The following is a 26,269-nucleotide window of genomic DNA, read 5'->3' on the forward strand; positions in this document are numbered from 1 at the left end:
AGTGATTGCTGTTGATGTTTCCGCCTCGCTGCTGACTCTTTGAATAGACTCCGCGAATTAGTTTGGCCGCTCCGGAGCCGATTTGTCCAATTAGATTGCCTCTACCACTACCACTGGCGGCCTCGGCGGCTATAACTGAATCATCTTCATTCGCGGAATTATTCGACGAGAAATTTAAGCGTCTCTTCCGATCGGCAAGCTGATTTCTGAACGACTTTCTCATGGTCGCGTAGCCCTTTTTCAGCCGACTCAAAGTCATTGGCTCGTCTGTCACCGTCATTGTCGGTTGTCTCGAAGAATGTTGCTGCTGCTGCTGCTGCTCGACCAAAGCACCAATTGACTGCCACTTGTGTTGCATATTGTTGTTGTGACTGCCGTCGAGTTGGTCGCCGTTAACCACCGAGTTGCTCCTCAGTTCCATCCGGCTCTCGGCACGAATGGATCGATTCAGACCGAAACGTGCCCGATCGTTCGGCCCAGCATACCTGTGCTGCTGCTGCTGCTGCCGCTGCCGGCTCATCATCGGCTCTCTTCCACCGATTATGTCTGACCTGGATCGTTCGCGAACGATTTCACGGCGAAGAAGAAGAAGAAGAACCCGACGACGACGACGACGAAGAAGGGGCAAGTTGTAATTGATTGTTGTGTGGTTTAAGCAACAAGTTAGCGAACGAGAGAAGAGCCGGCTATTGTTTGTTCGGTAATTTCGGTGAAAACTTTCGTCGGCAAACAATGCATGTCGCGCATCACAACAATTCTCTTCGCCTTCTCTAAGAGCCCATTTCATTCTATGAGCTTCGGCTCGATCAAGGTTATCTGGCTGCGAGAAGAAGAAGACGACGAAGAAGAAGAGGGGTATCTCTTTTTTTCTCTCTCTCGAAAGAGAACCCATTCGCTGACCATGAACGTCGCATTCGGCTCGGCCTGGCTTCCATTGTGCTGCCGATTCCAACTATGGCCAAACATTAGCTCTATTGGTAATAATAATAATTCGGCCAGCCATTGAGTTGGTTTTTTACCCTCTGCATACGCTAACGTCATCATCATCCTGATTGGAACGAATCAATCTCTGACGGATTAAAACTCTTTACACTCTTTCTGGCCGCTGCTGCTGCTGCTGCTGCTGCTGCTGGCCTCTCGCATTCGAGCGATTGCGCTTGTCTGGCGTGGCTTGCAAAGAGCCAGCTTGCAACAGGCTCGCTCTCTTTTTACTCTAAATAACAGGTTCCAATATTGTTGCTCTTGTTGGCTTAAATTTGGCCACGGCCAGCCGCAGCCGCAGCCGCAGCCGTCGCCGCCGCCGCCGCCTGAGCTCATCACAGAAGCAGATGCATTGTATCGCTGTTGCTGTTGTTGTCCGTCTCGATGGACGAGACAGCTGCAGCAGCTGTTGCGGCACGAAACCACTGCAGCGGCTTCCCATTTCCGTGGCTATTTATCGACGCCTGAGCTGCTGCTGCTGCTCCATTAAATGTTGCCACTCGGAAGAGAAGAACTCTGTGCGAAATCTCAATGCAGCTGCTGCTGCTGCTGCCAGCTAATTAGCGGCAGCCACAAGAGAGCATAAAATCATCTCCGCTGGCTGCTACTTACATTCTGTTGTTCGTTTTCTTACAAAATTCTCCTCTCGGGCTTGTTGTTTGCTGCTCGCATCGACTTTGCTAAAACTTCCCATTCCCAAGCAACTTGACTTGGTGATCTTTTATTTGTTCAATGAACTCGGCACTTTTTTCCAAGCTAAAATTCGCTCTCAGCTCTTATTTATTGCCTTCTTATTCGATCGATTTGTGATGGTGGTTTTTTCTTTATTTGCAAATTGTAGCTAATGCTGCTATTCGGTGGCGCTAATTTGATCTTGTTGCACGCCGCACTTATTTGGCATTGATCGTGCCTCTAACTGAAATGGAATTGTAGACGCGCGGCGAGTTTCTTCTCGAATCGAGCCAACAGTCAGCCAATAATCTGGCCATTTTGAGGGCTGCACGAAAGTTTGCCTTGAGAGAGAGGATGATGGTAGGGACGGTCTGCCGCCGCCGCCGCCGCCTCTGCCTCTGGCCTTAGCCAAACAACTCATTATGCACTCCAATGAGTTGTTTCTCTCTCTCTCCCTTGAAGCTCTCTCAGAGAGATTGGCAATGACGACCGCGCGCCGTGGACATTAAACAGCCAGCCAGCCAGTCATCCAGCCTGCCTGCCTGCCTGCAGGTGCAGGTAAAGCACTGCGCCGCAACTTGGAACAATGTCAAGGAGCAGAGAAAGTATCAAATTAAACTGCCGCCGCTGGCTCGGGCAGGCGGCCAGCAGCTCGCTGCTCGCTAACCCAATTCGCTTTGCGCCAAGAGGTCAGCTCATCGAAAGTTTGTTTTTCGCAACGAGCGTCGAGAGCTGCTGCTTCTCTCTCATGTCAACTGACTTTTATTGGCGCCAATGTGGACCGAGCGAGCCGGCCAGCCAGTCAGCGAGTTGTTGCTGCTCACTCGGCGACGGTGATGTTTAAAGTAACGCCCGCAGTTTTGGCTGCGCAACCTGTTTGTGTGTTCTGTCGCCGCCGCCGCCGCCGCCGCCGCCGCCGCTAGTTCGTCGCTGCTTAATGACATTCAGCGCTCGGTGGCGGCCACTCAACTCTGGAAAGTTGTGCGCTACAAGCTAACTGCGAGTCATGCCAGAGATGACCAAGAGGCGGCCAGCGCGCTTGGATGTAACTTTGTGGAAAGCCAGCGCGACAGCAGCGCAGTGATCTCCTGTTGGCCGGCTTTCCAGCGTCGGCAGCTGCAGCAGCAGCAGCATCGATGGCGACGCTTCGAAAAGCGAGAGTGAAGAAGAGTAAAAGTGGTAGCCGCAGACGCTCAACTTGAACTCGCTCGCTCCTCTCTAAACGGCGACGGCGGCGGCGGCGGCGACGACGGCGACCATTTGCCAAGCTCGGCTAATGAGATTCGGCCGGCGAGCGATTTGGCGCGACACAGATAGGAGATTTATCAGCCCAACATGACTGGCGACTGTCTCCCCTCGAACTCTGGGTTGGTTAGCCGAGGTTTGTCTACCGTCGTCGTCGTCGTCGTTTAACCGTCGATAAGATTGACTCGCTTCAGGCGAGCTACGTTTTGCCTAAAAAATTGTGTTCCCCATTTCGAGATAAAGAGAGAGATGGAAAAAGAGAGCGGGGGAGATGTTTTTTCATTAATGCACTAGAGAGCAGTTCGTCTCTCTCATTTGCGCTCTGGCCGCCGCCATGAAAACTCTATCGCTCCTCCGCTCGTCTACTAACTATTGGTTGATCTCCTGCGAGATATGGAATTCGCTTGCGTGATGATGCGTGTCGATGCTCTCCAGCGAGCGAATTGAGATTCAGTAACAGATTCGGCAGGTTTAAGTTTCAGTTTAAGTTTCAGTTTGGTGCCATCGATCCAGCGGCCGAAGCTGCCGCTGCTGCTGCTCTGCATCAATGGCCGCCGCCGCCGCCTCCACGAGAGCAAACAGCTTTTCTGCGCGCGAGACTCGCAGTGGCGGCCAATTGTTGTGATCTATGGCTGGCCGACGCGACGCAAAACTATCGGGCGGCAACCATTAGTTGGCCGCTGTAGTTGGTTTCATCATAATCATCAGCATTAGCATCAGTTGGACCAATTTTGTTTGGCGGCAATCTATTGTGCGCAGTTTGGCATTTAATTTCGGTTGTGTTGTATTCGGTTGCTGGTGGCTGCTTGAGGCACGATTATCTAGCCCAGCCAGGCCCGGCTAACAAGCAGCAACAATTGGCCGCCGCCGCCGCCGCCGTCGATTCATGATTGAAAATTTTTACATTCCCGACGGCGGCGGCGGCAATCGGACACGACGACCGGCGGCAGCAGCAGCTGCTTTCATCCCATTGCCGGACGGATATCAGCTGTCTATCTGTCTGTCGGCGTTTTGAGCTTCCTTCCTGCCTGCCTGCCTGCCTGGCGGCTTCTGCTGGTCGGGCGGCGCCAGTCACTCGATCATCGGCTGGCCGACACTGTTTGGATCCTCGATGTATTTGAGAAAGATGAACGCCGTGAGCAGGATTGCGTTGCCGGAACAATCCGAGATCGACATCAGAACTGGAATCACCACATTGTCCGGCTCCCAGTCCATGCGCCACGATATCGGGGTGACCAGGTACGTCAGACACTGGATGAAGGTTACCTGGGCGACAATGGCAATCAGACAGCAGCCAATCAAGTGGACGGTCACATCCACGTGAGCCGGGCAGACCACGAAAATGAAGCACAGGTAGACACTCATGGCGGGCACACACATTGCGATGAGCCAGCGAGCCACCGAAGCGTTCATGTCTGTTTGGTGGTTTGGTGGGTTTGTTTGTTCGTTAGTTAGACGAGTTGGCATTTCATTCATGCGCGCGCCGAGAGTGCGCCTGATCGAGACAGGCGTCGGCCTACTTACCTTGGCCGTAGAGGGCCTTGAATGGCGAACAGTTGGCGGCAAACTCGCGCGCCCGCTCCGGCGCAACCGCGTTCAGTTGCGCCAGGTAGGTCGAGATTCGGCTCGCCTGCACGGCCATCAGGTTGACGCTCACTCCGTTGACGACCGCCTGGTAGATGGCGATGCGCGCGAACGACTGGACCGCATGGTCGAAGACGATACCCGACAGGGTGGCCACCGTAACGGCCAGCGCCAGCGGCAAATGGGTGCCCAGGAACATGCCCTTCGTGAAGCTATTCCGGCTGCTCAGGTAGAGTGTTAGCGGCAGCAGACAGGCGAGCCCGATTATGACGGCCAGGAAGACCCACTCGAGCTGGTGGATGGTGTGAAAGATGGCCGCGGTGAGCGAGATGAAGAACACCGAGGAGAAGTCGCCGAACATGGCCGCGATCAGGGTGGACACGTTGTCCGGATTGACGCCCGCCTTCTCGCTGCCCACCACGACGCTTAGAATCAGCACCGAGCTGAGTATTTCGTTCACACAGATGGCGGCCATGCTGGTCGCCATGACTCGCGCGGCGAGACAAAAGTCGAGCTCACTCTCCGCCTCCATGAATGAGATCACGATCACCAGCGAGCTGGACATGAAGCCGAATATGATCGATTGCGACTGAACCATGGCCAGATTGCCCAGGAAGGCGTCGAACTTTTGGGCCAGTGTTTTCATGGTTCCCATATTGGAGCATGTACTGAGACGGGCGGCCAGCGTTGCCTCGAGATTCGTCTTGAAGGCCATCACGGTGGCGAGCAGCATGTAAAAGATGGTATTCTCGCGAAACACGAGCCAAGTTTGCGCATAGTTGAGAAACAAACCGGCGCCCACGTTGCCGAAACCGGACAGCAGAAAGGGAACAAACACCTGCAATATGAGCACTCGTTTTGTTTCCTTGTTCTCGAGTGCCTGGCACTTTGAAGCGAGCGTTGCGCCCCTAATATCCTGCGAGAAGCGTCTCGTTCCCGGCTCGGGCACGCCCAGAAATATGTTCCTAAAGCTGGGCTTCCTCTGGGCTCGCTCCTCCTGGATGGTCGGGCGTCGTTTCTTGAACTGAGTTAGCTGAATTATGTCCGTGGCCAGCGATTTGGTTGTATTCATGTTGGGTATATAGCTAAACTGTTCGTGGGGCGCAATACTGATCCCCTGGACGGAGTTTGTGTCGCCGATGGCGGCGTCCTCGGCGTCCAGGCCCGACGACTTGCCGTCGGCCTTCTTCTCGCCCGCAGTCCGCGCCTGCAAATCATAGGCCGACTGTTTGGACGATCGGAAGCCCAATTGGAAGGGCATCTTCATCTTGGCAAGTTGGCTGGCCGGCTGACTGGTTGGCTAGCTAGCTTACTCTACCCTCTGTCTTGCCTTCTATGAGAAGTTGAGCCAGCTGCTCATCCGCAACCAGCAAAATGATAATCGTCTCCTTCTAATTCGTTTGTTTGGCGCTAATTTGTTCCTCCTCCTCCTCCTTCTTAACTGACTATCTAAAAAGGCGGCAAATTAATCAATCGAGTTTCGAGAAAGGCCAAAAAGGGGCTCTCTCTCTCTCTTTTAGTCTAATCAATAATTCTCTGCTGCTGCTGCTGCTGCTGCTTTGAGTTGTCAGCCAGCTCTGTTGTGTCCATCCCAGCTAACTATAGAGCAACACTTTGATCATTTGGGGGTCAAAGTAACACTCTTTCAGCGGCGGCGGCGGCGGCGGCAACTGAAAGCCGCCAATCAAGGCAAAGTGTTTATTTTAATAATTCGATCGAGCGCGCGCGCGCGCCCGCCCGCGACGAACAATTTGCCTGACAAACCTCCAGTAGCAGCAGCCCCATTTGGTTGCCTGCCTAACGTCACTCGCCAGCCGCTCTAGCATATAATTAACTTTTATTTCTCTAGTGCAAACAAATTACACACTACTTAGTTCAGTTTAGTGTGTTAGGCTCGTTTTGGTTTAGTTTAGTTTAGTTTAGATCGAGCGAGCGAGTTAGAATTGTCGTCGTCTCTGCAATCGAGCAGCAGAGACATGCACAATGAGAGGGAGAGCCTTCAATGATGAATTATTCAACAGATACTTTACTCTTGTTTGTTTGTTCTGCTTTGGTTCGCTTCCATTAGCAGCATAGGCTTGGTTCAGTTAAGAGGGATAGAGACACATATAAACGCACAAAATCAATCAATGACAACGACAGATCCATCTGAATCGGATCGATTCCATTGGCTGAAAAGTAAAACATTCCGTCCATGAGAGACCCAATCCGATTCGATTTTGGCGCCGCCGACGACGGCGGCATTCGCTCGTGGGCCAGACTTGAGCGGGCCCACAATCATGCCGTCGTCGGTTCCATCGTCTAGCCCGTTCTCGTAAGTTTCCGAGCTCAGCGCAAACTCGCTCGGCTCGAACTCCATCATTTCCTCATCCTCCTGGTCGTCGCTCTGTTGCTGGTGCCGGCTCAGCATCATCTCCAACGGAGTGTAGCCTTGCTCAATGAGATCCTCTCCATTATAATCGTCATCATCATCATCATAGTCATAGTCATAGTCCAGATCCGCCTCGCTGGTGGTTGTGGGTGTTGCTGGCTTTGCCTCGATAAGCGCAACCACAGCTACAAGCAACAAGAGGCCAGCGTAAATTTTAATCAAGTTACTCATGATGAATGAGGCTGGCAGGCAATAGGTCCAAGTCGAAATTATTATCACTATGAAGCTAGTACAAAATATCTATAGTACCGTCTATCGAACGGCAGCAATACAATAATGTATCAGATTGTTCAAATCGCCACATCATGGTAATTTGGAGAGTCTAGGCTAATCATCCATCGAGTGCGTGATGATATTTTTGGAATGTTTATTCTTAGATCTCGTCTCGTGCTGTTAGGGCCCGACTAGATTAGACTGGATTAGACTAGGCCAGGAGGCGCCATCGAGCGGCCTCCAATGGAAACGAAGTCTCTATGAAAGACTTGTTTTGCGGACACCAGACGGCGCCCGAGTTATCGAAAGACATGATTGCTTATTCTGGACTGGCAAATGGATTACTGCACCGGCTAGAATAGTCGGCGACTATCCTGCGACCATGGACTTGTTTCCATCATCACAACCATTGGCGCCGTCGTCCGTCGGCTGCTTTTTGCGGTGCGTTCTCTTGCGCTTCCTGCGACGCTTTCTCTTGGCTGTGGCTGCCGCTGCGGCTATTGCTGCTCCCATCGCTGGTAGCTGGCCAGACAATGTAGCCGCCGTGGTCGATGGCGGTGAGAGCGAACTGTCTGCTCTCATGATTGCGGCGGCGGCGCTCGCTGCAGCCGCAGTCGCTGCGGGCAACACCAGCCTCTCGAACATGGAACGATGATAGTGGTCAAGCATGAGCGAGTAGTGGTGGTAATAGTAATGCTGCTGCTGCCGTCTGAGAGAATCATCATCCACCTCTACCGTCTGCTGATGATTAGTTCCCGCCCGAGGATCAGCCGCTCTGGCGGCGGCGGCGGGTCCATTTGAAGCTTTGTTAATAATGTTGGCTCTGTCACTGGCTTGGCCAATCTCGGTTCCATTAACATTCACCATGGCGACTGGCCTGTGGCCTGAAAGACTTGATTACTGGCTGAATGAATGAATGAATGAATGACTGAATGAATGAAAGACTTTGTTTCCAAATGTTAGCGAAAATTATACTCCTCTAATGTGTGCGCCCGCTAGCTGACTCATGACACTGGGCCTTCTCGGTGATGATACTGCAGCAGCCGCCAACGACGACGACGGGCGAGCCTGGGTCAGGTAATGATGTTTGCTGTACAGCTACAGCTCGGTTCTTTATTTTGTCCGACTTATTCTCTGGCCAAAAAGTTGCACAAAATAACTGTAGCATCAGCACATGACCGCTCGAGTTGGAGTGGCTCTTGTTTGAATTATTATTATTATTGGCGCTTGCATCGTCAGATTATCCTATCGCGCGCACCGATCTGAATTCTGATGATTCTCACGTCGAGATGGATTAAGTATGGGCAATAATAATAATAATAATAATGATAATAATAGCGCCTGTTTCTGTGTGCCCGCCGATTCCGAACACCCGGAGTGAGTTGTTCTTCTTCGCCTTCTCCTCGATAGAAGGTCGTTTTTATCTGAAAATCGTAATGATCGACTTCGTGATTTTGTAATAATAAATATGGATGGAGGGCAGTCGAGAAATATTGGGCAATCCCCGACGCTCGAGCTAATTAGTCGAGTCCCTCATCATCGAGAGCAGCAAGATATGTCTGTGCTTTTTTCGCCGCCCGAAGAGCTGCTGGCGAATGTCGGGCTGGCCCGTTATTGCATTATTTTGCACGCACACAGATCAGCTGACGCAAGCGAAAGAATCTTCGCTGCAGCAGCGAAGCGAACCGAAAGTCGCGCTGCTTCATTGGGCCAACCGGCCGACCACGCGCTGCTCGCGCACATCGAATGCACTGTGAGCTCTGTTAGAGGCGGCGGCGGCGGCGACGTAAGCGAAATTCCCGACGAGTCAATATTTGGATTGCAGGAGTATTTTGCCGGCAAGAATGGCCGCCGCATTGATTCCATCACCGAGGCGCAGCTGCTTAGGCGGCGGCCGCCGCTGCAGCCGCCACTACGACCAAAGCAATCCAGAGCAATTGCGCTTTTCCCGAGACAGCTAAAATGGGCGCGCTGCTCACGGCTCGGCTTGCCTGGCGTCGCTCAATTTGGTGGCCCTCTCGATTTGTCGATCATCATCATCATCATCAACATTTTGAACACGCTTGCCAGATTGTCGGCGGTTGAATTGGAGCCGCCGCCGCCGCAGACGAACCGCCCGCATGTGTCATTATCTCGGCTCTGAAATGCTCGGCTGCACCTGCTGGCGCCGCCGTTGATGTTGGAGTTCTTGTCGCTGGCTGGCTGGCTGGCTAGCTTAAGCGGCGGCGGCAGATCATCAGGGCGTGCCGGCGACAAGACAGACGCCAGCTTGCAAGCTTGGCGCACTCAATTTGGATTGTAAATGCGAAGCCGGCGTTTCGATCAAGGCGCGGGCCGAAAACTCGAGCTCCGAGCAGCAGCAGCAGCAGCCGCCGCCGCCGCCGCCGACGCCACAATGGAGTCGCGCGAAAGGAGGAGGTATTTTTGCCCCGCTGGCTGGACCTGTTGTTGTTGGTGTTGTTGCTACCGCCGCCGCTGCTGCTGCTGCTGACGTTGGCAGTAGTCGCGGCAAGGATTCGCTGCCAACTCCGTGGTTGTCAATTGTCAATGGGAGCGAGATAACAATAGAGCAGCGGCCGCACAGTGTTCTTATGCAGCCGCCGCCGTCGCCGGCAATAACAATGAGCCACTTCCTTGAACCAGATTGACTCTGAAGTGGCGGTAGAGTGCTCGACTTTGAGTGCTGCTGAGCTGGGCTGAGCTGTGCTGTTGCCGGCGGCGGCTGCCTCACAACTGGCGCACGCAACAAGCCGGCTCCAGGGAGCGAAAGGTTCTCCCTTTCTCTTGCCTTCCGTCTTTTTGTCGATGATCTCGCTTTCTTTCTTTCGTCCTTTGCTCTAAACCTTACGCTGACGATTATATTAGTTGGGCTCTGGCCGAGCTGTAGACTTTGCGTGCTTTCGCTCGCTCAAATCGATCGGCGGCGGCGGCGGCTGCTCGGAGCTTGACGCTGATGCGATGCTGCCGCCGCGGCCACAGCTGCTGTGTGTTGGCTCCCTACTAATGAATCATAATGAACGAGATGCAACTGGATTCATCCGGCGGCGGCGGCGGCTCGACCTGATGAATTTATAGCGGATTAAAAAGGCGCCCCCCGACGAGGCGGCGCCAACAATCCATCGGATCGAATTGTGTCGAAAGCCATGACACACTTAGTCATCACTCAGCGGCTGCTCAGTGGCTGTGGCGGGCGCGCTCACCTGTGCGCCCGTCGCTCGATGTTGCCACTGCCGCCGCCGCCGCTGCTGCTGCTGTTGCCGCGGGCGCCGCTTTCGCTTGTTGAGCCAAGCCTACCAAACTGACTGGCTGGCTGGTTCGTTTAGGCAGTTTGTGTTGCGCCACGATATCGCACGAACGATGACGACGATCGCTATCAGGGCGTCTCTTTAAGCGGCCATTGTAGCGGCAGCACAACACGACTAGCGCACATGGCAGAGCAGCAGCAGCAGCAGTTGCATTATTGTGCGTTAATATGCCACAGAAACAGGCAGGCAGCAGCAGCAGCAGCAGCCGGAGAGCATCCATCTCTCATTCAAAGTGTTGTGCTCTACAAATGGCGCTTATTAGCTTACTAGCTACCTTTGAGTGAGGTGGACTCAGGCCAGCCCAGAAAAGTTAAACTAAACTAAACTCAACTCAACTCAGCGAATAGACCAGCCTAGCCTAGACTCGACTCGACTAGATAGAGCGATGAGTGTGAGATAATGTTTTCTTAGGCGCGCAAATTGGGGCTCCAAAACGAAACGAAACGAAACGAAAGAGACCAACCACAGCACACATCATCGACATCAGTTGGCGGCGGCGGCGGCGGCGCTAGCGGCAAGTCTTGAACCAAGCGGGGACTTTCTCTCGCGCTCGCCTCGGGCGAAACTGTTTTGCATGTCAATTTTTGAATGGCAAGTTGAGCGCGCAAACGCGAAAAAGCAAAACAGCGAATAAGAAGACGAAGACGAAGAATCTGATGTTAGGGCGAGATCTAGCCTCGTTCTCGTCTTGTTGCTCTCGCTGCTGCTGCTGCTGCTGCTGCTGCTTTGGCTCACCAGTCGAGTGCGCCAATTAAATAACCTCCACTAAGCAGCTGCCAGCCAGCCAGCCAGTTTTTCAGCCAGCCTCTTCTCAGTCAGCCTCTCAGTCAGTCAGCCAGTCAGTCAGTCAGGCAGGCAGGCAGCCAGTTGAATGCGTTAGCTCGGAGGAAACAACGAACAAAGTCAAGTGAATCGAAGCATTCAGGCCGCTTGCAAGCCCTCCCGCCTCTGGCCTCTCCTTTCTGCGCCTTTCGCTTGTTGTTTAGCTCTTTCTGGCCGCCGTCGCAGCTCGAGAGAGTTTTCTCGATTTTAGGCGGCAGCAGCGGCAACGGCAACGGCAACGGCAATAATTGGAACAATTATACTGCCTCTGCCGCCGCCGCTTCCTATAAACCGGCAGCGAGCAGCACGAAGCGAAGCGAGGCGAAGCAGCGCAACGCAAACCGAAGCAAAGCAGAGCAAGAAGGCCGACGACGAGAGCAAAGAAGACGAATAAGAAGAAGACGAGTCTCTTTTGTTGTTGTTGCTGCTGCTGCTGCTGCTGCTGCCATTGCTATTGCGCAAGCTTCACTCTTAGGTAAGCGAGATTGAGTTATAAAGTTTGCGTGCGCAACAAGCGAGCAATCGTCGCTCGTTCTTCTTAAGCCGGTCGGTCGGCCGGCCGGCCTCCTCTCCACTTCCGTCGTTCGTGAGGCCGCCTCTAAGTGAGCCGCCGCTTGTCAGTGAGTCTGTCTGTGTGTCTGTCAGTCTGGCCGGCTATTCGGTCTGTTGGCCAGATAACTGGCCGGCGATTAGAGTGCAGACGGGCGGCCGCCGTTGCGGCCACAACAAATGAGCGAGTTGCGTGCAGGTTGATGCTCGGCCGCCGCCGCCTCAGCCTCAGCCACAGCCAAGACCGCTCGATGGCGCCACGCGCTCGGGGCGTTGGCGGCTGCGGCTGCTGTGGTTGCCGGCTGGTTGCTAATGCGGCAACCAAGCGAACAGCTGGCTGACTGATGGACGGGCGCAAGGAGTTACTTGTTGATGGTTCTCTTGCCGCCACTGCCTAATTGCTATCACTGCAAGTGAGCATTATTTATGGCGTCTCGGATACTTGAGCGCGCGAATACCTTTCGTCGCTTGCCAATTTGCAGTGCCGCCGTCGCCGCCGCCGCTGCTGTTGTTGTTGTGGTGCCGGTTTTCTGCCGGGCGAGCCCACGCAAATTCGGCAGTGCAGCAGCAGCAGCAGCAGCCGCCGCTGCTTCTTTGGCCTTCGGGTTGGGGCTGGGTTTTGCGCGCGCGCCGGCATTGAACTGGATGAAGCGAATCAGCCAGTCGAATAATGTACATGCATTGCGCCTGCCGTCATCTGCTTGGTTTGGCCCCGCCGGCGCGCAGGCCAAGCGAAAGCGGCCAAATTGGTGGAGATTTACGGCCGCCGACGCTCGAGCGAGAGAGCAATAAGATGTCACCACGCGAACGACTGTCGAAGGCCGTCGCCGCCGCCGCCGTCGCCGCTTGCAACTGAAGGCAGCGCCTCTATGTTGCCCTGGCCGCCGCCGCCGCCGCCGTCGTCGCTAGGCCGGCCGTAAACAGGAGTCGTCATACGTTGAAGTCGTCGTCGTTGTGTCGCTGTTGCAGTCGTTTGGGCTTGCCCTTGCCAGCAGGCAGGCAGGCAGTCAGTGAAGGGCCATCATTCGCTGAATACGAGCAAACTATGCGGATTAGAGGCGCGCAATGAGGCCGCCCAAAGTGGCTGACTGACTCGCTGTGGCTGACTCACCGCTTCGAGTGTGGGCTCGCGTTTCAACTGGCGGCTGCCTTCGGTTGCGAATGGCCCATGCCGCTCGTGCATCGCGCGCGCCGTCCGGTCGCCACTGCAGCCGGCCGTTGTCATCGTTGGCGGCGACGGCGGCGGCGGGCCAATAAAAGTGCCACGCCCACCGCGGCGAAGGCGGCGGCGGCGACGGCCATCGAGGCAGATGGACGCGTGCGCCTGCAAGCGCGATGGAAACTGGAGAGCGCGCGCGAGAGAGGCGCCCCCCAAATTGGGCCTCCCTTCCTCTCTGACGCCGCTGACGCCGCCGCCGCTAGCGCGAGCCGCGCCTTTATTTCGGCAACGGTGTGCGCACAGGACTGTGGCGAGCGAGGCCATCGCACAGAATACGTATGGCGCTGTGCGAGCGCATTTCCATCCCCCGCCCGCGTTGAGTGCTCTAAATGTGCGAGTTGCGGCTAGTTGGGGGGAAAGAAGGGCTTCGTTTGGCGAGCAAAAAGTGTGCCAAATTATGCACAGGCCGGCGTGTGCGGGCTCGGCGCGCGCATGCGCATTGCAAGCCACCGAGCGCCGAGCTTTAGAGTTGAGTCAACTCTCTCGACGAGCAGCAGCAGCAGCGACCGCCTTTGTGGATGCTGCAAAATAAACGTGAGCGCCTACCTATTGTGTGCCACCAGCCAGCCAGCCAGCCAGCCGACGAGAGAGGGGAGAGGCAATGACGAGGCGGCAAGAGCGAGCCGCGCCGAGCCAGCGAGTTGGTTGACGTGTTTCAGTTGCGCTCACGGTTCAGTTTGTTCGTTTTCAGCAGCAGCAGCCGCCGAAGCTGGAGCTGAAGCAAAAGAGCTAAAAGATCGTCGATATTCGCGACGGCTGCCTGTGTGTGAGTGTGTGTGTGTGTTGATGTTGTCGCTGTTGTTGTTGTTGTTGTGTTTAGAAGCAAGCGCGCAGGCAGGAGGTTGTGCCGTCGGTGCAAGTTTCAGTTGCAATAAAAATAATATAAACACACCGAAATAGAGTCCGGAGGCGAGCAAACGAACGAACTAGCGAGCGAGCGAACGAACGAACGAACGAACGAGATCGAGACAGAGAGCGAAAGCAAAAGTTGGAGCGAGCGAGCGAGAGGCAAAAAAGGGATAGAGAGAGAGACATTGAACGAAGCTTAGCCTCTCTAGCTCGAGCAGGTAAAAGGTAAGCACTCTAGCAGGGACTGCAAAAATACGCACCCGCCGCCAACCTTCGTTTGGTTCACAGGCGTCGATACCGCGGCGTCGTTTCTTGTGCCGCCGCCGCCGAAAGTGAGAAAGAAACACACCACACGCTTGCAAAGTTTACAACACTTTTGGCGAGCTGCTTGCCAGAAGTGCAGCGGCGGCGGCGGCGGCGGCAGCCGAGAAAATCTCTCGGCGGTGCACATGCATTTGCGCGAACACACCGCCGATTGGAGCTCGCAAACTGAGCTCGCAACTGAACTCGCAGCCAACAGCGTCAAGCAAACGAGCGAAACCAGCCTCACCTTACTCTACAGAGCTTGGTGTTGCTGCTTGATTCTGATGTCGGCGGGCGGCGCATGCTCGCTTTCCTTCCTTCCTTCCATCCGAACATTCATCGGCGGCGCGCATAATATTCATTCACCTGTTCGTTTGTTAGTTAGTTCGCTCGTTCGCGAGCAATTGTTTAGTGCTCAGGCGGCGGATGGTTGTTGCCGAGAGTGAAGAAAGCAACGTGAGCTTGCACCGTGTGTTGGTTGTTTGCTTGCCCCAGGGAGGCATTTTTACATTAGCAGAGAAAGAAAGTCCCAAGAGACTAAAAGCGAGCGAGCGAGCGCGAGAGAGAAAAAGGCGACAGAGATTCTCCAGCTGCTTCGCTTGCAGCAGCAGCAGCTGAGCTCGCTCACGTTTAATATAAATTTTATATTTATAGAATATTATTTAGGAAGAAGACGAACCAATTCATCATCATCACAGCCGATCAATCGATTGCTAATAAGAAACTAATAAAAATAATCCATCCGCAACCAAACAAAAAACTTCAATTCAATCAAAAGCCGATGACACTGCGCACGCCGAGTCGGTAAAATTCCTCACCACAGATGTTATGAAAAATTTCAACTCAACCATGGCCGACGACTATCACACATCGCAATCCAATTTGGCGGCCGACCAGCAGCAGCAGCGCCGTCGCCAGGCCGACCCGATGCAGCAGCAGCAGCAGCAATCGCAGCAGGACCTTTACTCGTCGTCGGGCGCCGCCAGGGGCCAGTCGGTGGTGGACGAGATGCACCAGGATTTGACGTACCTGTCGCGCGAGGCGCCGCTCGACGGCGGCGAGTCGACCTTTGGCGCCGCCACCAGCTACAGTCAGCTGGCCGGAAGCCAGCGCGGCGAATCGGTGCTGCACATGGGCAGCAGCAGCGGCGACATCATGGCCGACCAGCAGCAGCTGGCCGCCATCAATCAGCGCCAGCACTCGGGCGAGGACCTGCTCGCCGACTGGCAGACCCGACAGGAGACCGGCGGCGGCGCCCAAAGTCCCGGCTACAACTACAACGAGCAGGCGCTCAATCAACTCTCGCCAGACAATGTGGACATCCACAGGCCGCTGCAACAAGCCGGGTGAGTAATCAGTCCTCCCTCCCTCTCAATCATTATCTCCTCCCTCCTTCACCTGTTGTTGCCCGTCCGGCCGGCCGCCGCCAAGTCCATTAGTTTTTTCCCTCTCCCCTCTTGTAAGATGTGAGTTGTTCCTGTTGCCGCCGCCGCCGCCGCCGCCGCCGTTGTTGTTGTTGCTTGAGGCTTAATCGAGCAGCAGCGGCGGCGGCGGCTTGTTCTTCCCCTCCGAGTGGCTGCGTGTGTCGTCGGCCAATTTAAGTTTGCTCCATCCATTTCTCTGCTCCTTTTCCGTTCTCTGTCCCGCGCAATTCGGCCGCCGCATCCGAAGCCTCGGCCGTAGCCGCCGCCGCCGCCGCCGCCGCCAACCCTTAGCTCTGCCATCGACGGCCGCCGCCGCTTTTGCTCCTCCTCGACTAACAATTAGCTTCCTCTCAACGCTTTTCTCGCTCTCCGTCTCTTTCTCTCTTCCAATCGCCGCCAACCAACTCAACTCTAAAACTCTCTATCGAAACGAACCAACCAACCAACCAACCAACCGACTCCGCTGAAAAACACTGCTCGACTCTTGCGCGACGCAACTCGCCAACTCCCACACCTGCCAAACTGGACCAAACTCTGCTCTATTCCGCTCGCTTCTCCTTCTCGTCCTGCTACAACTCGATCTAAACCTGCGTCGTGTGTGCTTTTCTCTCTCTCTCTCCTCTCTACTAAATTTCGCCATTGTTGCTCTCTCACTCTTTTGGTAGCAGCATTCAAGAGCATCCTTCGGCAGCGGCGGCAGCAGCAGCAGCAGCAGCGGCCGAAACCCAGCCACTTGCCTTCAGCCAACTGCGATCGCTCAAACCGTAAGTCTCTTCTTCTTCTTCTTCTTCTTATTGGCTGCTTCTTTTCTTTTTTGATCTTGATGAGAAAAAAAAACAACAACAACAAGAAGAACAGCGGACGGAGAGAATTGAGAGAAGAAGAAGAAGACGAAGAAGAAGAGTTCAAGTTTATCGCACACAGCAAGCAATCGAGCGGGACAACAACAATGGCGGCCGCCCGCTACTCTCATGGCCGGCCATCTTTGTGCGCTCGCCTTTTCTCTCCCTTCTTGCCCTTGATGTCCAGCGGCGGCGGCGGCGGCGGCGACGACTAGACGGCGACCACGAAGCTCACGATCTTCCATCTGTGGACGCGAATTTGCTTACTCTCCAGGCCCAGCTGCGGCTCAGAGATGAGAGCAACCAGATAAGAGGGCCGAGCGATCGAGCAGAGACAATCGTCTCCGCTATTCGTGAGCTGAGCTTGCGATAATTAGACTGGCCACTTGCCAACGGTTTTCGCTCGGCCCTCGGCTAACTCTCGAGCCTCCGCCGGCGCACAGTTGGCTTTCGCGCAGTTAGCTTGTGCACAGTTAGCCATGCCGGCCAGTCAGCCAGCCAGCCAGCCAGCCAGCTCGATCGAGACAAATGAGTTGCGTGCTCATGTTATTCCGAGCGGAGAATAATTCGCCACAATGAGCCCGCTCGCCGCTGTTGCCCATCGAATACAATGCGCGCCGCCCGAGCGAGCCGAGCCGAGCCGAGCCGAGCCGAGTCGAACACACACGAGCCCGAGCGAGCGAGCGAACGGCACCACACTTGGCTCCACGCCGAGGCTCGCCGCCGATCGATTCAGACTTCGGCCAAGTTGAATGACCTCGCGGCGGCGGCGGCGGCGGCATTGGCCAGCCACGCAGGCGACCAGGTGAACGCAGCCAGCCAGCCAGCCAGCGAGCCAGCAGGTACGCACGCGCGCGGCGGCCACCTTTCCATTGCGCCCGGCCGAGCATTGCTCTGGCAACGCTCGCCTGGCCAGCAGCGGCGGCGGCACACACAGGCTAAAGCTGTTAGCCTGTGTGTGTGTTGCCGTGACACTCGTTTGGGTCGCGGGAGGCAAAGAGAGCGAACAAATGCATCATCCGCGCCGGATGTCAGCTCGCTTTTGGGCGTTCCGCGCCAAAAGCCGCCGCCGCCGCCGCCGCCGCCGCAGCAGACCGTCGTGGCTGGCAATGGCCGCGAGCCCCCCGAGTCGCTGCCTCGGCCGCCGCAGCCGCCACTAGCCCGAGTATGCGAATGCAGCTGGCCGTCGCGGCCGCCAGAGAGCGACATTGTTGCCCGAAGCCGCCAGCAGCATGTTATTATCTCGGCGTTGCGCGGCCGAAATAATGACCCTCTCGAGGCTTTCGTAGAGACTTGTTGTGCCTCTGCCTCGGCTGGAGATTTCCCTTTTTCCTCTGGCCGCCTCTCGCTTAGGCTTATGCAAATTAGCCAGCGAGTTGAGCTGCTCGGCTCAGCTCTCAACTCACCTCAACTGACTGACTGGCTGGCTGACTGACTGACTGACTGACTGACTGACTGGCTGACCAACCGGCTGGCTGGCTGCTATTAGTCTGCGGTGCCTTCGGGCAGCCAGCCCAGAAGCAGCAGCAACTTCTTGGCCATTTAATCTTCTCACGGCCTTCCTATGCATAAATCACCCTCTTGACTGTTGTTGTTGTTGCTTCGCTTGTTCCACTGGGCAAACTTCTCCTGCTTACCTACCAACCAACCAACCTACCTGCCAACCTGCCTGCCTCTCTTGAAAAGCCAACCATAAACTAACCACTCGAGCATCACTTTGAATTGACTGACTGGCCGCCACTTGACCACTGGACGCAAAATAATCGCGCGAACATGGAAAATAATAATAATTAATATCGCGCGATTTATAAAAACCGCCAGATTCCTGGTCAGTTTTATGGTGGATGCGCGCGGGGGCGCCATGCGCGGCTGCCGCCACTCGGGCGTGCGCGTCATCATACCCCCAAACTCGGCCCAGATGCCTATGCGAATCACCTGTAGATACCTGCGGCGCGAGCGGCTCGTTCATCCGCCCCCGCTCATGGAGGGCGAGGCGTGCGCCTCGAAAATAATGGAAGTCGGCCCGGCGGGCGCGAAATTCCTCGGCCCGGTGCTCATCGAGGTGCCCCATTTTGCCTCGCTGCGCGGCCAGGAGCGCGAAATAATCATCCTGCGCAGCGACAGCGGCGAGGTCTGGCGCGAGCACCTGTTCGAGGCCGACCAGAGGCTGGTCGATTCGATCATGAAGTCGGCCGACTCGATGGCCGCCCTCGACGACCAGCAGCAGCAGCAGCAGCACGAGCAGGAGAACAACCAACCTGGTGGTGGTGGTGGCGATAAGAAGCGTTTAACTAGAATTGTTACAAATGAATTCCCGCAATACTTTGCTATTATATCAAGAGTTCGCCAGGAAGTGCACGCCGTTGGGCCTGATGGCTCAACGGTCAACTCGCAAGTCGTGCCCAGAGTTCAGGCCATATTCACTGAAGGTGCGCTAACAAAACGCATCAAAATTGGCCTACAGGTAAGGATTTGACTCAAATTCTCTCACTTTAATTCTCATCTGACTTATATGATTATTTCGACTTGATGCCGATTTATTATATATTTCCTTGCATCATCATCATTATTTTGATGGTTCGTTTTTCATCATTGACGCGATCTATAATAATGCGGTTCTTTCTTGTTGTTCGCTGTTTTTCTGTGAAAATATTCCGTGGCGCGAGATTTGAAAAATTTCAAATCTCGCGCCACTTTGCTCTCGTATCGAACAAATTTTTGCAAATTGCAAAACTCTCTCTCTCTCTCTACTCTCTCTTTTCTAACTTACCCAACCCGACCTGCTGAACTGATAATGATAAACACCAAAGGGCAACACAACAATCTCAAACAAGCAGCAAGACCAAAAACAACACGATCAAGAGCAGCAAGCCGAACAACAGCAACACCAATCAACAACTACTGAGGCAGCTGATGCCAACCAAGACGATCAGCAGCAGCAAGACAGAAGCGGCTCGCCGGCCGCCAATTCGCAACAGGCCGATCGGGCCGTCTCGCCCAATCAGGCGAGCCGGCCTGGCTCGGCGGCCGCCAAGCGTCGCAGTCGCTTCTTGGCCTGCTTTGGGGCCGGCCACGGCTCGGTCGACCTGTTAAACGGCGAGCATCTGGCGGCGGCGGCGGCGACCGGCGACGAGTCGTCGGGCGGCGACTCGCCCAGGCAGCCCTGCAAGGAGAAGCTCGTCACGAAGCGATACATTTTGGGCGACGTGCACGATTCGGACAGCGAGAGTCTCCGGAGTGGCTCGCTGGCGGACTCGCCGGCCAGCCTGAGTGGGCCGAGCGCGAGCAGAAAGCGGCGCCAGGCCGACAATGCCGAGCTGCTCGTGCCGGACGACTATTACATGGAGAAGGAGCCGCCGCTAATTCTGAACACCGAGCCGAAGACGTACGGCAAACGGTTGGCCAGCTCGTCGGCCCAAACGGACAGCAAGCTCAACGGTTCGAGCGGCTTCATCATGACCACATCGGCCAAGAAGCCGAAAAAGTCGCGCCGCGGCCTGCTGGGCCGGCGCCGAAAGCACAAGACCCAGATGAACATTTGCTGCGAGCCGGCCGCCGCCGGCCTGGCTCGTCCCAAATCGCCCGACGCGCAACCTGTTGACTCGTCGCTGGACACCTCAAACGAGCAGCACCAGCAGCAGACTGACCAAGAGGCGGCCATCGATTCGGCCTCGATGATTCACGACGTGTACACGAGCGACGACCAAAAGTGGCGCACCTGCACCATCCAGACGGACAGCGACAGCGTGACCGTCAATTATGTTACGCTGAGCGCCTCGGACGAGGCGGCCGCGGCCGCAATGGCCGCCGCCTCGTCCACCGCGGCCGGCCACGACGACGGCTACGTCTCGGGCAGCGGCGACCTCAAGAAGGAGAGCTCCTTCGGCAAGGGCCTCTTCCACTTGTCGTTCGGCGGCTCATCCGGCGCCGCCGACACCGACGAATCCAAGCGATCCGCGACGGCGGCCAAGCCGAGCGACAAAGAGCAACGTTCATCGCAGCCAAAGAAGAAGAAGAACAAGAACAAGGCGGCCGACAGCAAGAAGTCTGTCGCCGGCGGCGCCTCCGACGAGGAGGAAAAAGTCTCCTCGAGCAAGAGCGACGACGAACACGAGCAGCAGCTGGCTGATGAATCGTTGCGCTCGGTCTCGCCGACCAGCAAAGAGTTGAAGCTCAAGCTGAAGCTCGAGCGCCAGGAGAAATCCAGGCGCGAAAAGGAGGAGAAGCGACTCCAGAAGGAGGCCGAAGAGGCGGAGAAGTTGCGCAAAAAGCAGGAGAAAAAGGAGGCCAAGAGGCTGCAAAAGTCGGCGAGCAAGAAGTCGTCTTCGTCGCCTCCGTCGAGTCCAGCGCCGACTGGTGGCGAACAGCAGCAGCAGCCGGCGACGGCGGCTGCGGCCACGAAAGCGGGCAGCTCGGTCAAGTTTGCCGCCGATTTGGTTTCCTCGGATGCCGAGGCCGGCGCCGCCGCCTCCGTCGGCACCGATGGCGGCAGCCACGAGCCAGCGCGCCAATTGGACTCAATTCAGAATGTGATCGACTCGACGAGTGCCGCCTACGAGCAGCAGAAGGAGCGCCTCAGTCAGGAGGACGGGCGCGACATGGTGCAGGTGTCGATAAGCGACACTAATCGGCTAACCTTGGACGAAGTCGGCCAGCACGACCCAATCGAGGCGTCGAGCAGGCGAGCATTGGAGATTCACCACTCGATCGGAAAGACATTGCGAGACGGCAAAGAGGAACTCGAACGCGCCGAAGAGAAACTGATCTCGCTCTCGGAGTCGGCCGATGAGACGCCGCCAGCGAAGGCAAGTGAACAGCAGCAGCAGCAGCCGTCGCAACATTTAAAGCCCATTCTCAAGCAGCAACAGTCGACGACGAGCGGCGAAGAGGTGGCAGCCGAGATTGTCATCAAGGACGAGCGATCGTTGGCCAGCAAGTTGGTGAGCGAGGCCACCGATGAGGCCGTGCGAGCCGCCGACCGGCTCAGGTCATCGACTGGCACCGACGACCAGGACACATCCGCCGGTCTCGACTCGGTGACGAGTTCTAGCTCGAAGAAGGAGGAAAAAGAGCGCCTGAAGCGCGAGGCTAAGGAGGAGAAGCAGCGCTTGAAGGAGGCCAAAAGGGCGGCCAAAGAGGCGGAGGCCGCCGAAAAGAAGGCCGCCAAGCAGGCCAAATTGGAGGCCGAACGACAGGCCAAAGAGGCAAAGGCCGAACAGGAGCGACTCGCCAAAGTGGCCAAGGCTGAGCAAGAGAAGCTCGCCAAGGAGGCCAAGGCCGAACAGGAGAGACTTGCCAAAGAGGCTAAGGCTGAACAGGAGCGACTCGCCAAGGAGGCCAAAGCCGAGAAGGACAGACTGGCCAAGGAGGCCAAAGAGGCCAAAAAGAAACTCAAACTTGAGGCTAAATCGGCCACCGCCAGCTTGCCGCAGCCAACAGATGGTTTGAAAGCTCGAAAGGGCCGCTCGGGTAGTTCGAGCTCGAGCAGCTCAAGCTCAAGCTCAAGTTCGGGCTCGAGCGATGGTGGCAGCGAATCGATAAAGGACGAGACATTTTTGGCGGCTCGAAAGGCGGCCAAGGCGGCCAAAGAGGAGCTCAAACGATTGAAACGAGAGGCCGACGCGGAGATCGACGAGCAGCTGAAGGCGCAGAAGCAACAGTTGGCTGAGGCCGCCGAAGCGGACGCTAAGCAGGCCAAAAAGTCGCTCAAGGAGGCGAAGAAAAAGTTCAAGCTGAGCAACAAATTGAAGCTCAAGTCGGGCAAGTCGGCGAAAACGAGCGACAAAGACCAGAGCAGGTCGTCGGCGGACAATGACGACGACGCTACTGCAGCAGCCGCCGCCGCCGCCGCAACGGAAAAGAGCGAGGCTGAAAGGGCGAAGGACGAGGCCGACAGGCTGGTCAGGGAGGCCTTGCAAGAGGCGACCGCCGTCAAGGAGGCCGCTGCCGATTCGTCGACGGCCGCCGCCGCTGCTGCTGTTGAGGGCGCCGACGCTGAAAAGGCCCTCGACAGTGAGGCAGATGGCGGTGAGACCAAAGAGGCGCGCAAAAAGAAGTTCAAGCTCAACTTTAAGATGAAATTTCCGAAATTTGGATCTCGATCTGGCGCAACTGACAGTAGCATCAGCAGCAGTGGCGAAAGTCCCGCCAAGAAGAAGGAGCCCGAAGAGGACGCCTCTTTGCTGGCGGCCGGCGAGCAGAGGCAGCTGCTCGAGGCGGCCGACACGGCGGCGGCCGACGCGAAACGCGAGGCCGACGAGCTCCTGAAGGAGGCCGAGAATGCCGAAGCCGAGGTGAAGGCCGAGAAGCGGCAACTGGCCGAGGCGGCCCAGGCGAAAGCCGACGAGGCCGAGGCGGCCGCCAAGGCGATCAAGAAGCGCTTCAACTTTAAGATCAAGCTGCCCAAGTTTGGTGGCTCGCCGATGAGATCAACCTCCCAAGCGGAGGATCAGGACACCAGCACCGCTTCGTCGACGAAGGCGGCGTCCAAAGGCAAGAGCGAGCCAGCCAGCGGCGACGCTAGCGAGCCCTTGGCTGCCGGCGAACACGCAACAGCAACCACGACAACGACGACATCAGAGGCTCTCGAGGAGGTTCTGGGCGAGGTGAAGGCGCTCGAAGATGATGAGGCCGCCGCGGCTGCCGAAGAGTCGAAGAAAAAGCTCAAGGGTGGCAAGTTCAAGGTCAAGCTGCCCAAGTTTTCGGTCGCAACGTCGGTTAAGAAGGCTCATGATGAGAAGCAGCCCCAGGAGGAGGGAGATTCTTCGATCGCTGTCTCGAAGGCGATCGATGTCTCGATCAAGGACGACGAGGCCGGCCGATCTGTTGAGGCGGCGCCATCTGTTGAGTCGCCATCGAGGCAGCAGAGCGGCAGCACCAGCACCAGCAGCGTTTCGGCCTCTGGAAAGAAAGAGAAGTTGAAAAAAGAGAAGCAACCGAAGAAGAAGACGAAGAAGACAAAGGCCAAGAAGGCGGCCAAAAAAGACGCTGGTTTGGATTCGTCCGAGTCGTCGAGTGAACAAACCAGAAGCAAGTCGAGCTTCTTGTCGCGTCTCTTCGGCGGCAAAGCCAACAAGGCGGCCGCAGCCGCCTCTGATTCGAGCGCCTCTCAGCAGCAGCAGCAGCCAATTGATTCGTCGGTCAGCGAGCAGCGGAAGGATTCCTTGGCCGGCAAGAAGTTGAAATCAGAGCCCGTGATCGTCAGCGAAATGTATCCGAGCGATCCAGACGACGAGGACGGCGAAATGATTCTCGAGGTGAATGTGCCCAAGAATTTGATCGACGAGGCCGAGCAGAGGCGCCGCAGCGAAGAGGAAAGCAACGCCGCGGCCGCCGCCGCTGCCGCAAACAACATGTCGCTAGCGAGCGACACTGACCTTGCGACAACGATCGACGAAACACTGGCCACCTCGACGGCGGCCCAGCAGCCGCTTCAGCACTCGAACCGACAGCCGACCGAGCAAACGATCTCGATGTCGCCCACGATCTCGATCGACGACGACGACGCGTCGCCGAAGAAGCGCACCTCGATGGCGGCGGCGGCGGCGGCGGCCAGTCAGGGCCGCCGACTCGACGGGCCACAGGCGTCGCTCGACTTGCAGGACGACCAGGCAACGCTGGTGAATGTTAGCCAGATGATGACCACCACCAGCGAGGGCCGCAATAGCACCCGCGAAGTCGGCGACCCCGACGACGACGACGACGCCACCGAGAATCTCGTCAGCCAGGCGAACGATCTCGCGCAAGAGATTGTCGACAGCTCGGTGTCGGTGGCTGCCTCGGCGCCACCGCCAGCAGCGGCGTTCGAAGTTGTCGGCGACGTTCAGGAGGCTTCCGCCTCGAGCAGCGATAAAAAGGCCTCCAAGAAGAGCAAGCCGAGCAAAGAGGAGCTCAAGGCCGAGAAGGCCCGAAAGGAGCTCGAGGCAAAGCTGCAGAAGGAGGCCAAGAAGCAGGCCAAAGAGGATGAAAAGTTGAAAAAGAAGCAGGCCAAGGAGGAGAAACTGAAGGCCGAGCTGGAGAAGAAGCTGGCCAAGAGGCGGGCGAAAGAGGAAAAGGAGCGCCAGAAGCGCGAGGCCAAGGCGGCCAAGAAGGCGGCCAAAGGTGGCTCCTCTGAGGCGGCCGCCCTTCAGGCCGGCACTTCGGGCGACAGCCAGCAAGCAGCAGCAGCAGCAGCCGACCAGCAACAACAACAACAAGCCCAAGAGCAGCAGCAGCCGGGCGACGCGTCGAGACTGGTTCTCAACGAGACGCCCATCAACACCGAGACCGAAGTGGAGCGAATCGTCGAGGAAGTCATGGGCGAGGATGGAATCCTAACCAAGACGACCAAAACAATTGAAACCAAATACGTGACCACTCGGCGCGAGGAGCTGCGAACGAGCGTCAATCGCGAGATTCCGATCGAGGAATACGAGCGCATGAATTTGGACAATCTGACTGAGGGCGGCGCCGGCCGCGGCGGCTCGCTTTCGTCGTTCTCGTCGAGCGAGCGCGACGAGCTTGACGCGGATGCTGCCGCCGAGCGGCGCCGGCGGCGGCGGCATTCGCGGCGCACCGAGGCCAAACTGTTGAATGCGCCCGCGCGCGGCGCTCCCAGCGGCACGCAGGTGAAACTCGTGGTCGGCCCCTACGAGCACAAGGAGTTGGACGAGATTCGCGCGGCTCCGTCGCTGTTCGGCGCCGCCGACAGTTTGCCCGCCGAGGAGGCCGCGGCGCTGGCCAATCTGGCGCCCAAGAAGGCGATGAAGTGGCGCATCAAGCGCAACCAGAGGCTCATCAAGCGGGCGCTCAAGCTGGCCAAGAGCGAGGAGAAGCGCGCGAAGAGGGAGGCGCGCGCGGCCGAGTCCGAGATTGCGGTCTGCGAGGAGGCCGCCCGGCAGGCGCGAATCGAACTGAAACGGGCGCTCAAGGAGGCGAAGCGCGCTAGCAAGCTGGCCGAGAAGGCGCACAAGAAGATGGACAAGGTGGACAAGAAGCTGTCGAAGCGCGAGAAGAAGATCGAAAAGAAGCAACGCAAGCTGGACAAACAGGCGGCCAAGCTGGCCAAGAAGGAGTCAAAGAGGCGCGCCAAGCGGGAGGCCAAAGAGGCCGAGCAGGAGGCCAAGGAGGCCAAGAAGCGGCTGCGTCGGGGCGGCTCGCCGTCGGGCGCCGGCGCAAGCGGCGGCTCCCAAAGCGGCAGCCGAAAGTCGATCAAGCTCGAGGACATTGGCGACCCCATTCTCAAGTCGAGCTCGCGTCTGTCAATCGGCGGCGGCGGCGGCGGCCAATCAGATCAGCAGCAGCAGCAGCAGCAACAGCAGGGGCCCCAAATGGTTATCAGCCAGACGACAAGGACTGTGATGGAGCGCGGCGAGTCGCCGGACGACTTGCAGCCAGTTGAGCTGTCGCTCGATGACGGCCAGCAGCAGCAGCAGCAGCATCCGATTGTTCACCACACAATCACGACGACAACCATCACTGAGCACCCAGATGGCCAGATAAGCGAGCAGACGAGTCACAGGGTTCTGACTGGCGACGAGGCCATCGAGGCGGTCAATCAGCTGGCGGCCGAGCAAACCAGCGACGACAACCAATCGGAGGAGATCGATGTCGTGAATGATCTGCCCCAGATTAAGAGCGCGACCAGCACTAAAATGACTGAGGCAGCTACTGCTGCCACTGCCGAGCAACAATAATAATTATAGTTGGCCGGGGTGTGGCAGCATCATCATCATCATCATCATTGGCCTGAAGAAGAATTGCTTGTTAACGAACTGCTGAGACGCGAGCTCACCAGGGCTAAGCGGCGAACTCTAGCAGACAGAGAGACCCACACAGATAAGAGAGAAGCC

The 26,269-nt window shown here is 56.7% G+C and overlaps 1 protein-coding gene across 1 annotated transcript; it reads left to right on the plus strand.

Moving 5' to 3' along the window:
- Positions 1 to 18,450: 18,450 nt before the first annotated feature.
- On the plus strand, positions 18,451 to 26,113 carry LOC126804644 (uncharacterized). Its single transcript, XM_050531977.1, has 3 exons — positions 18,451 to 18,903; positions 19,250 to 23,355; positions 23,467 to 26,113. Exons 1-3 carry the CDS (start codon positions 18,451 to 18,453, stop codon positions 26,111 to 26,113), a joined length of 7,206 nt encoding a protein of 2,401 aa, XP_050387934.1.
- The last annotated feature ends 156 nt before the right edge of the window (positions 26,114 to 26,269 follow it).

This window comes from Argentina anserina, unplaced genomic scaffold, assembly GCF_933775445.1.
Source record: "Argentina anserina unplaced genomic scaffold, drPotAnse1.1, whole genome shotgun sequence".
In the NCBI taxonomy this organism is placed as follows: Eukaryota; Viridiplantae; Streptophyta; class Magnoliopsida; order Rosales; family Rosaceae; genus Argentina; species Argentina anserina.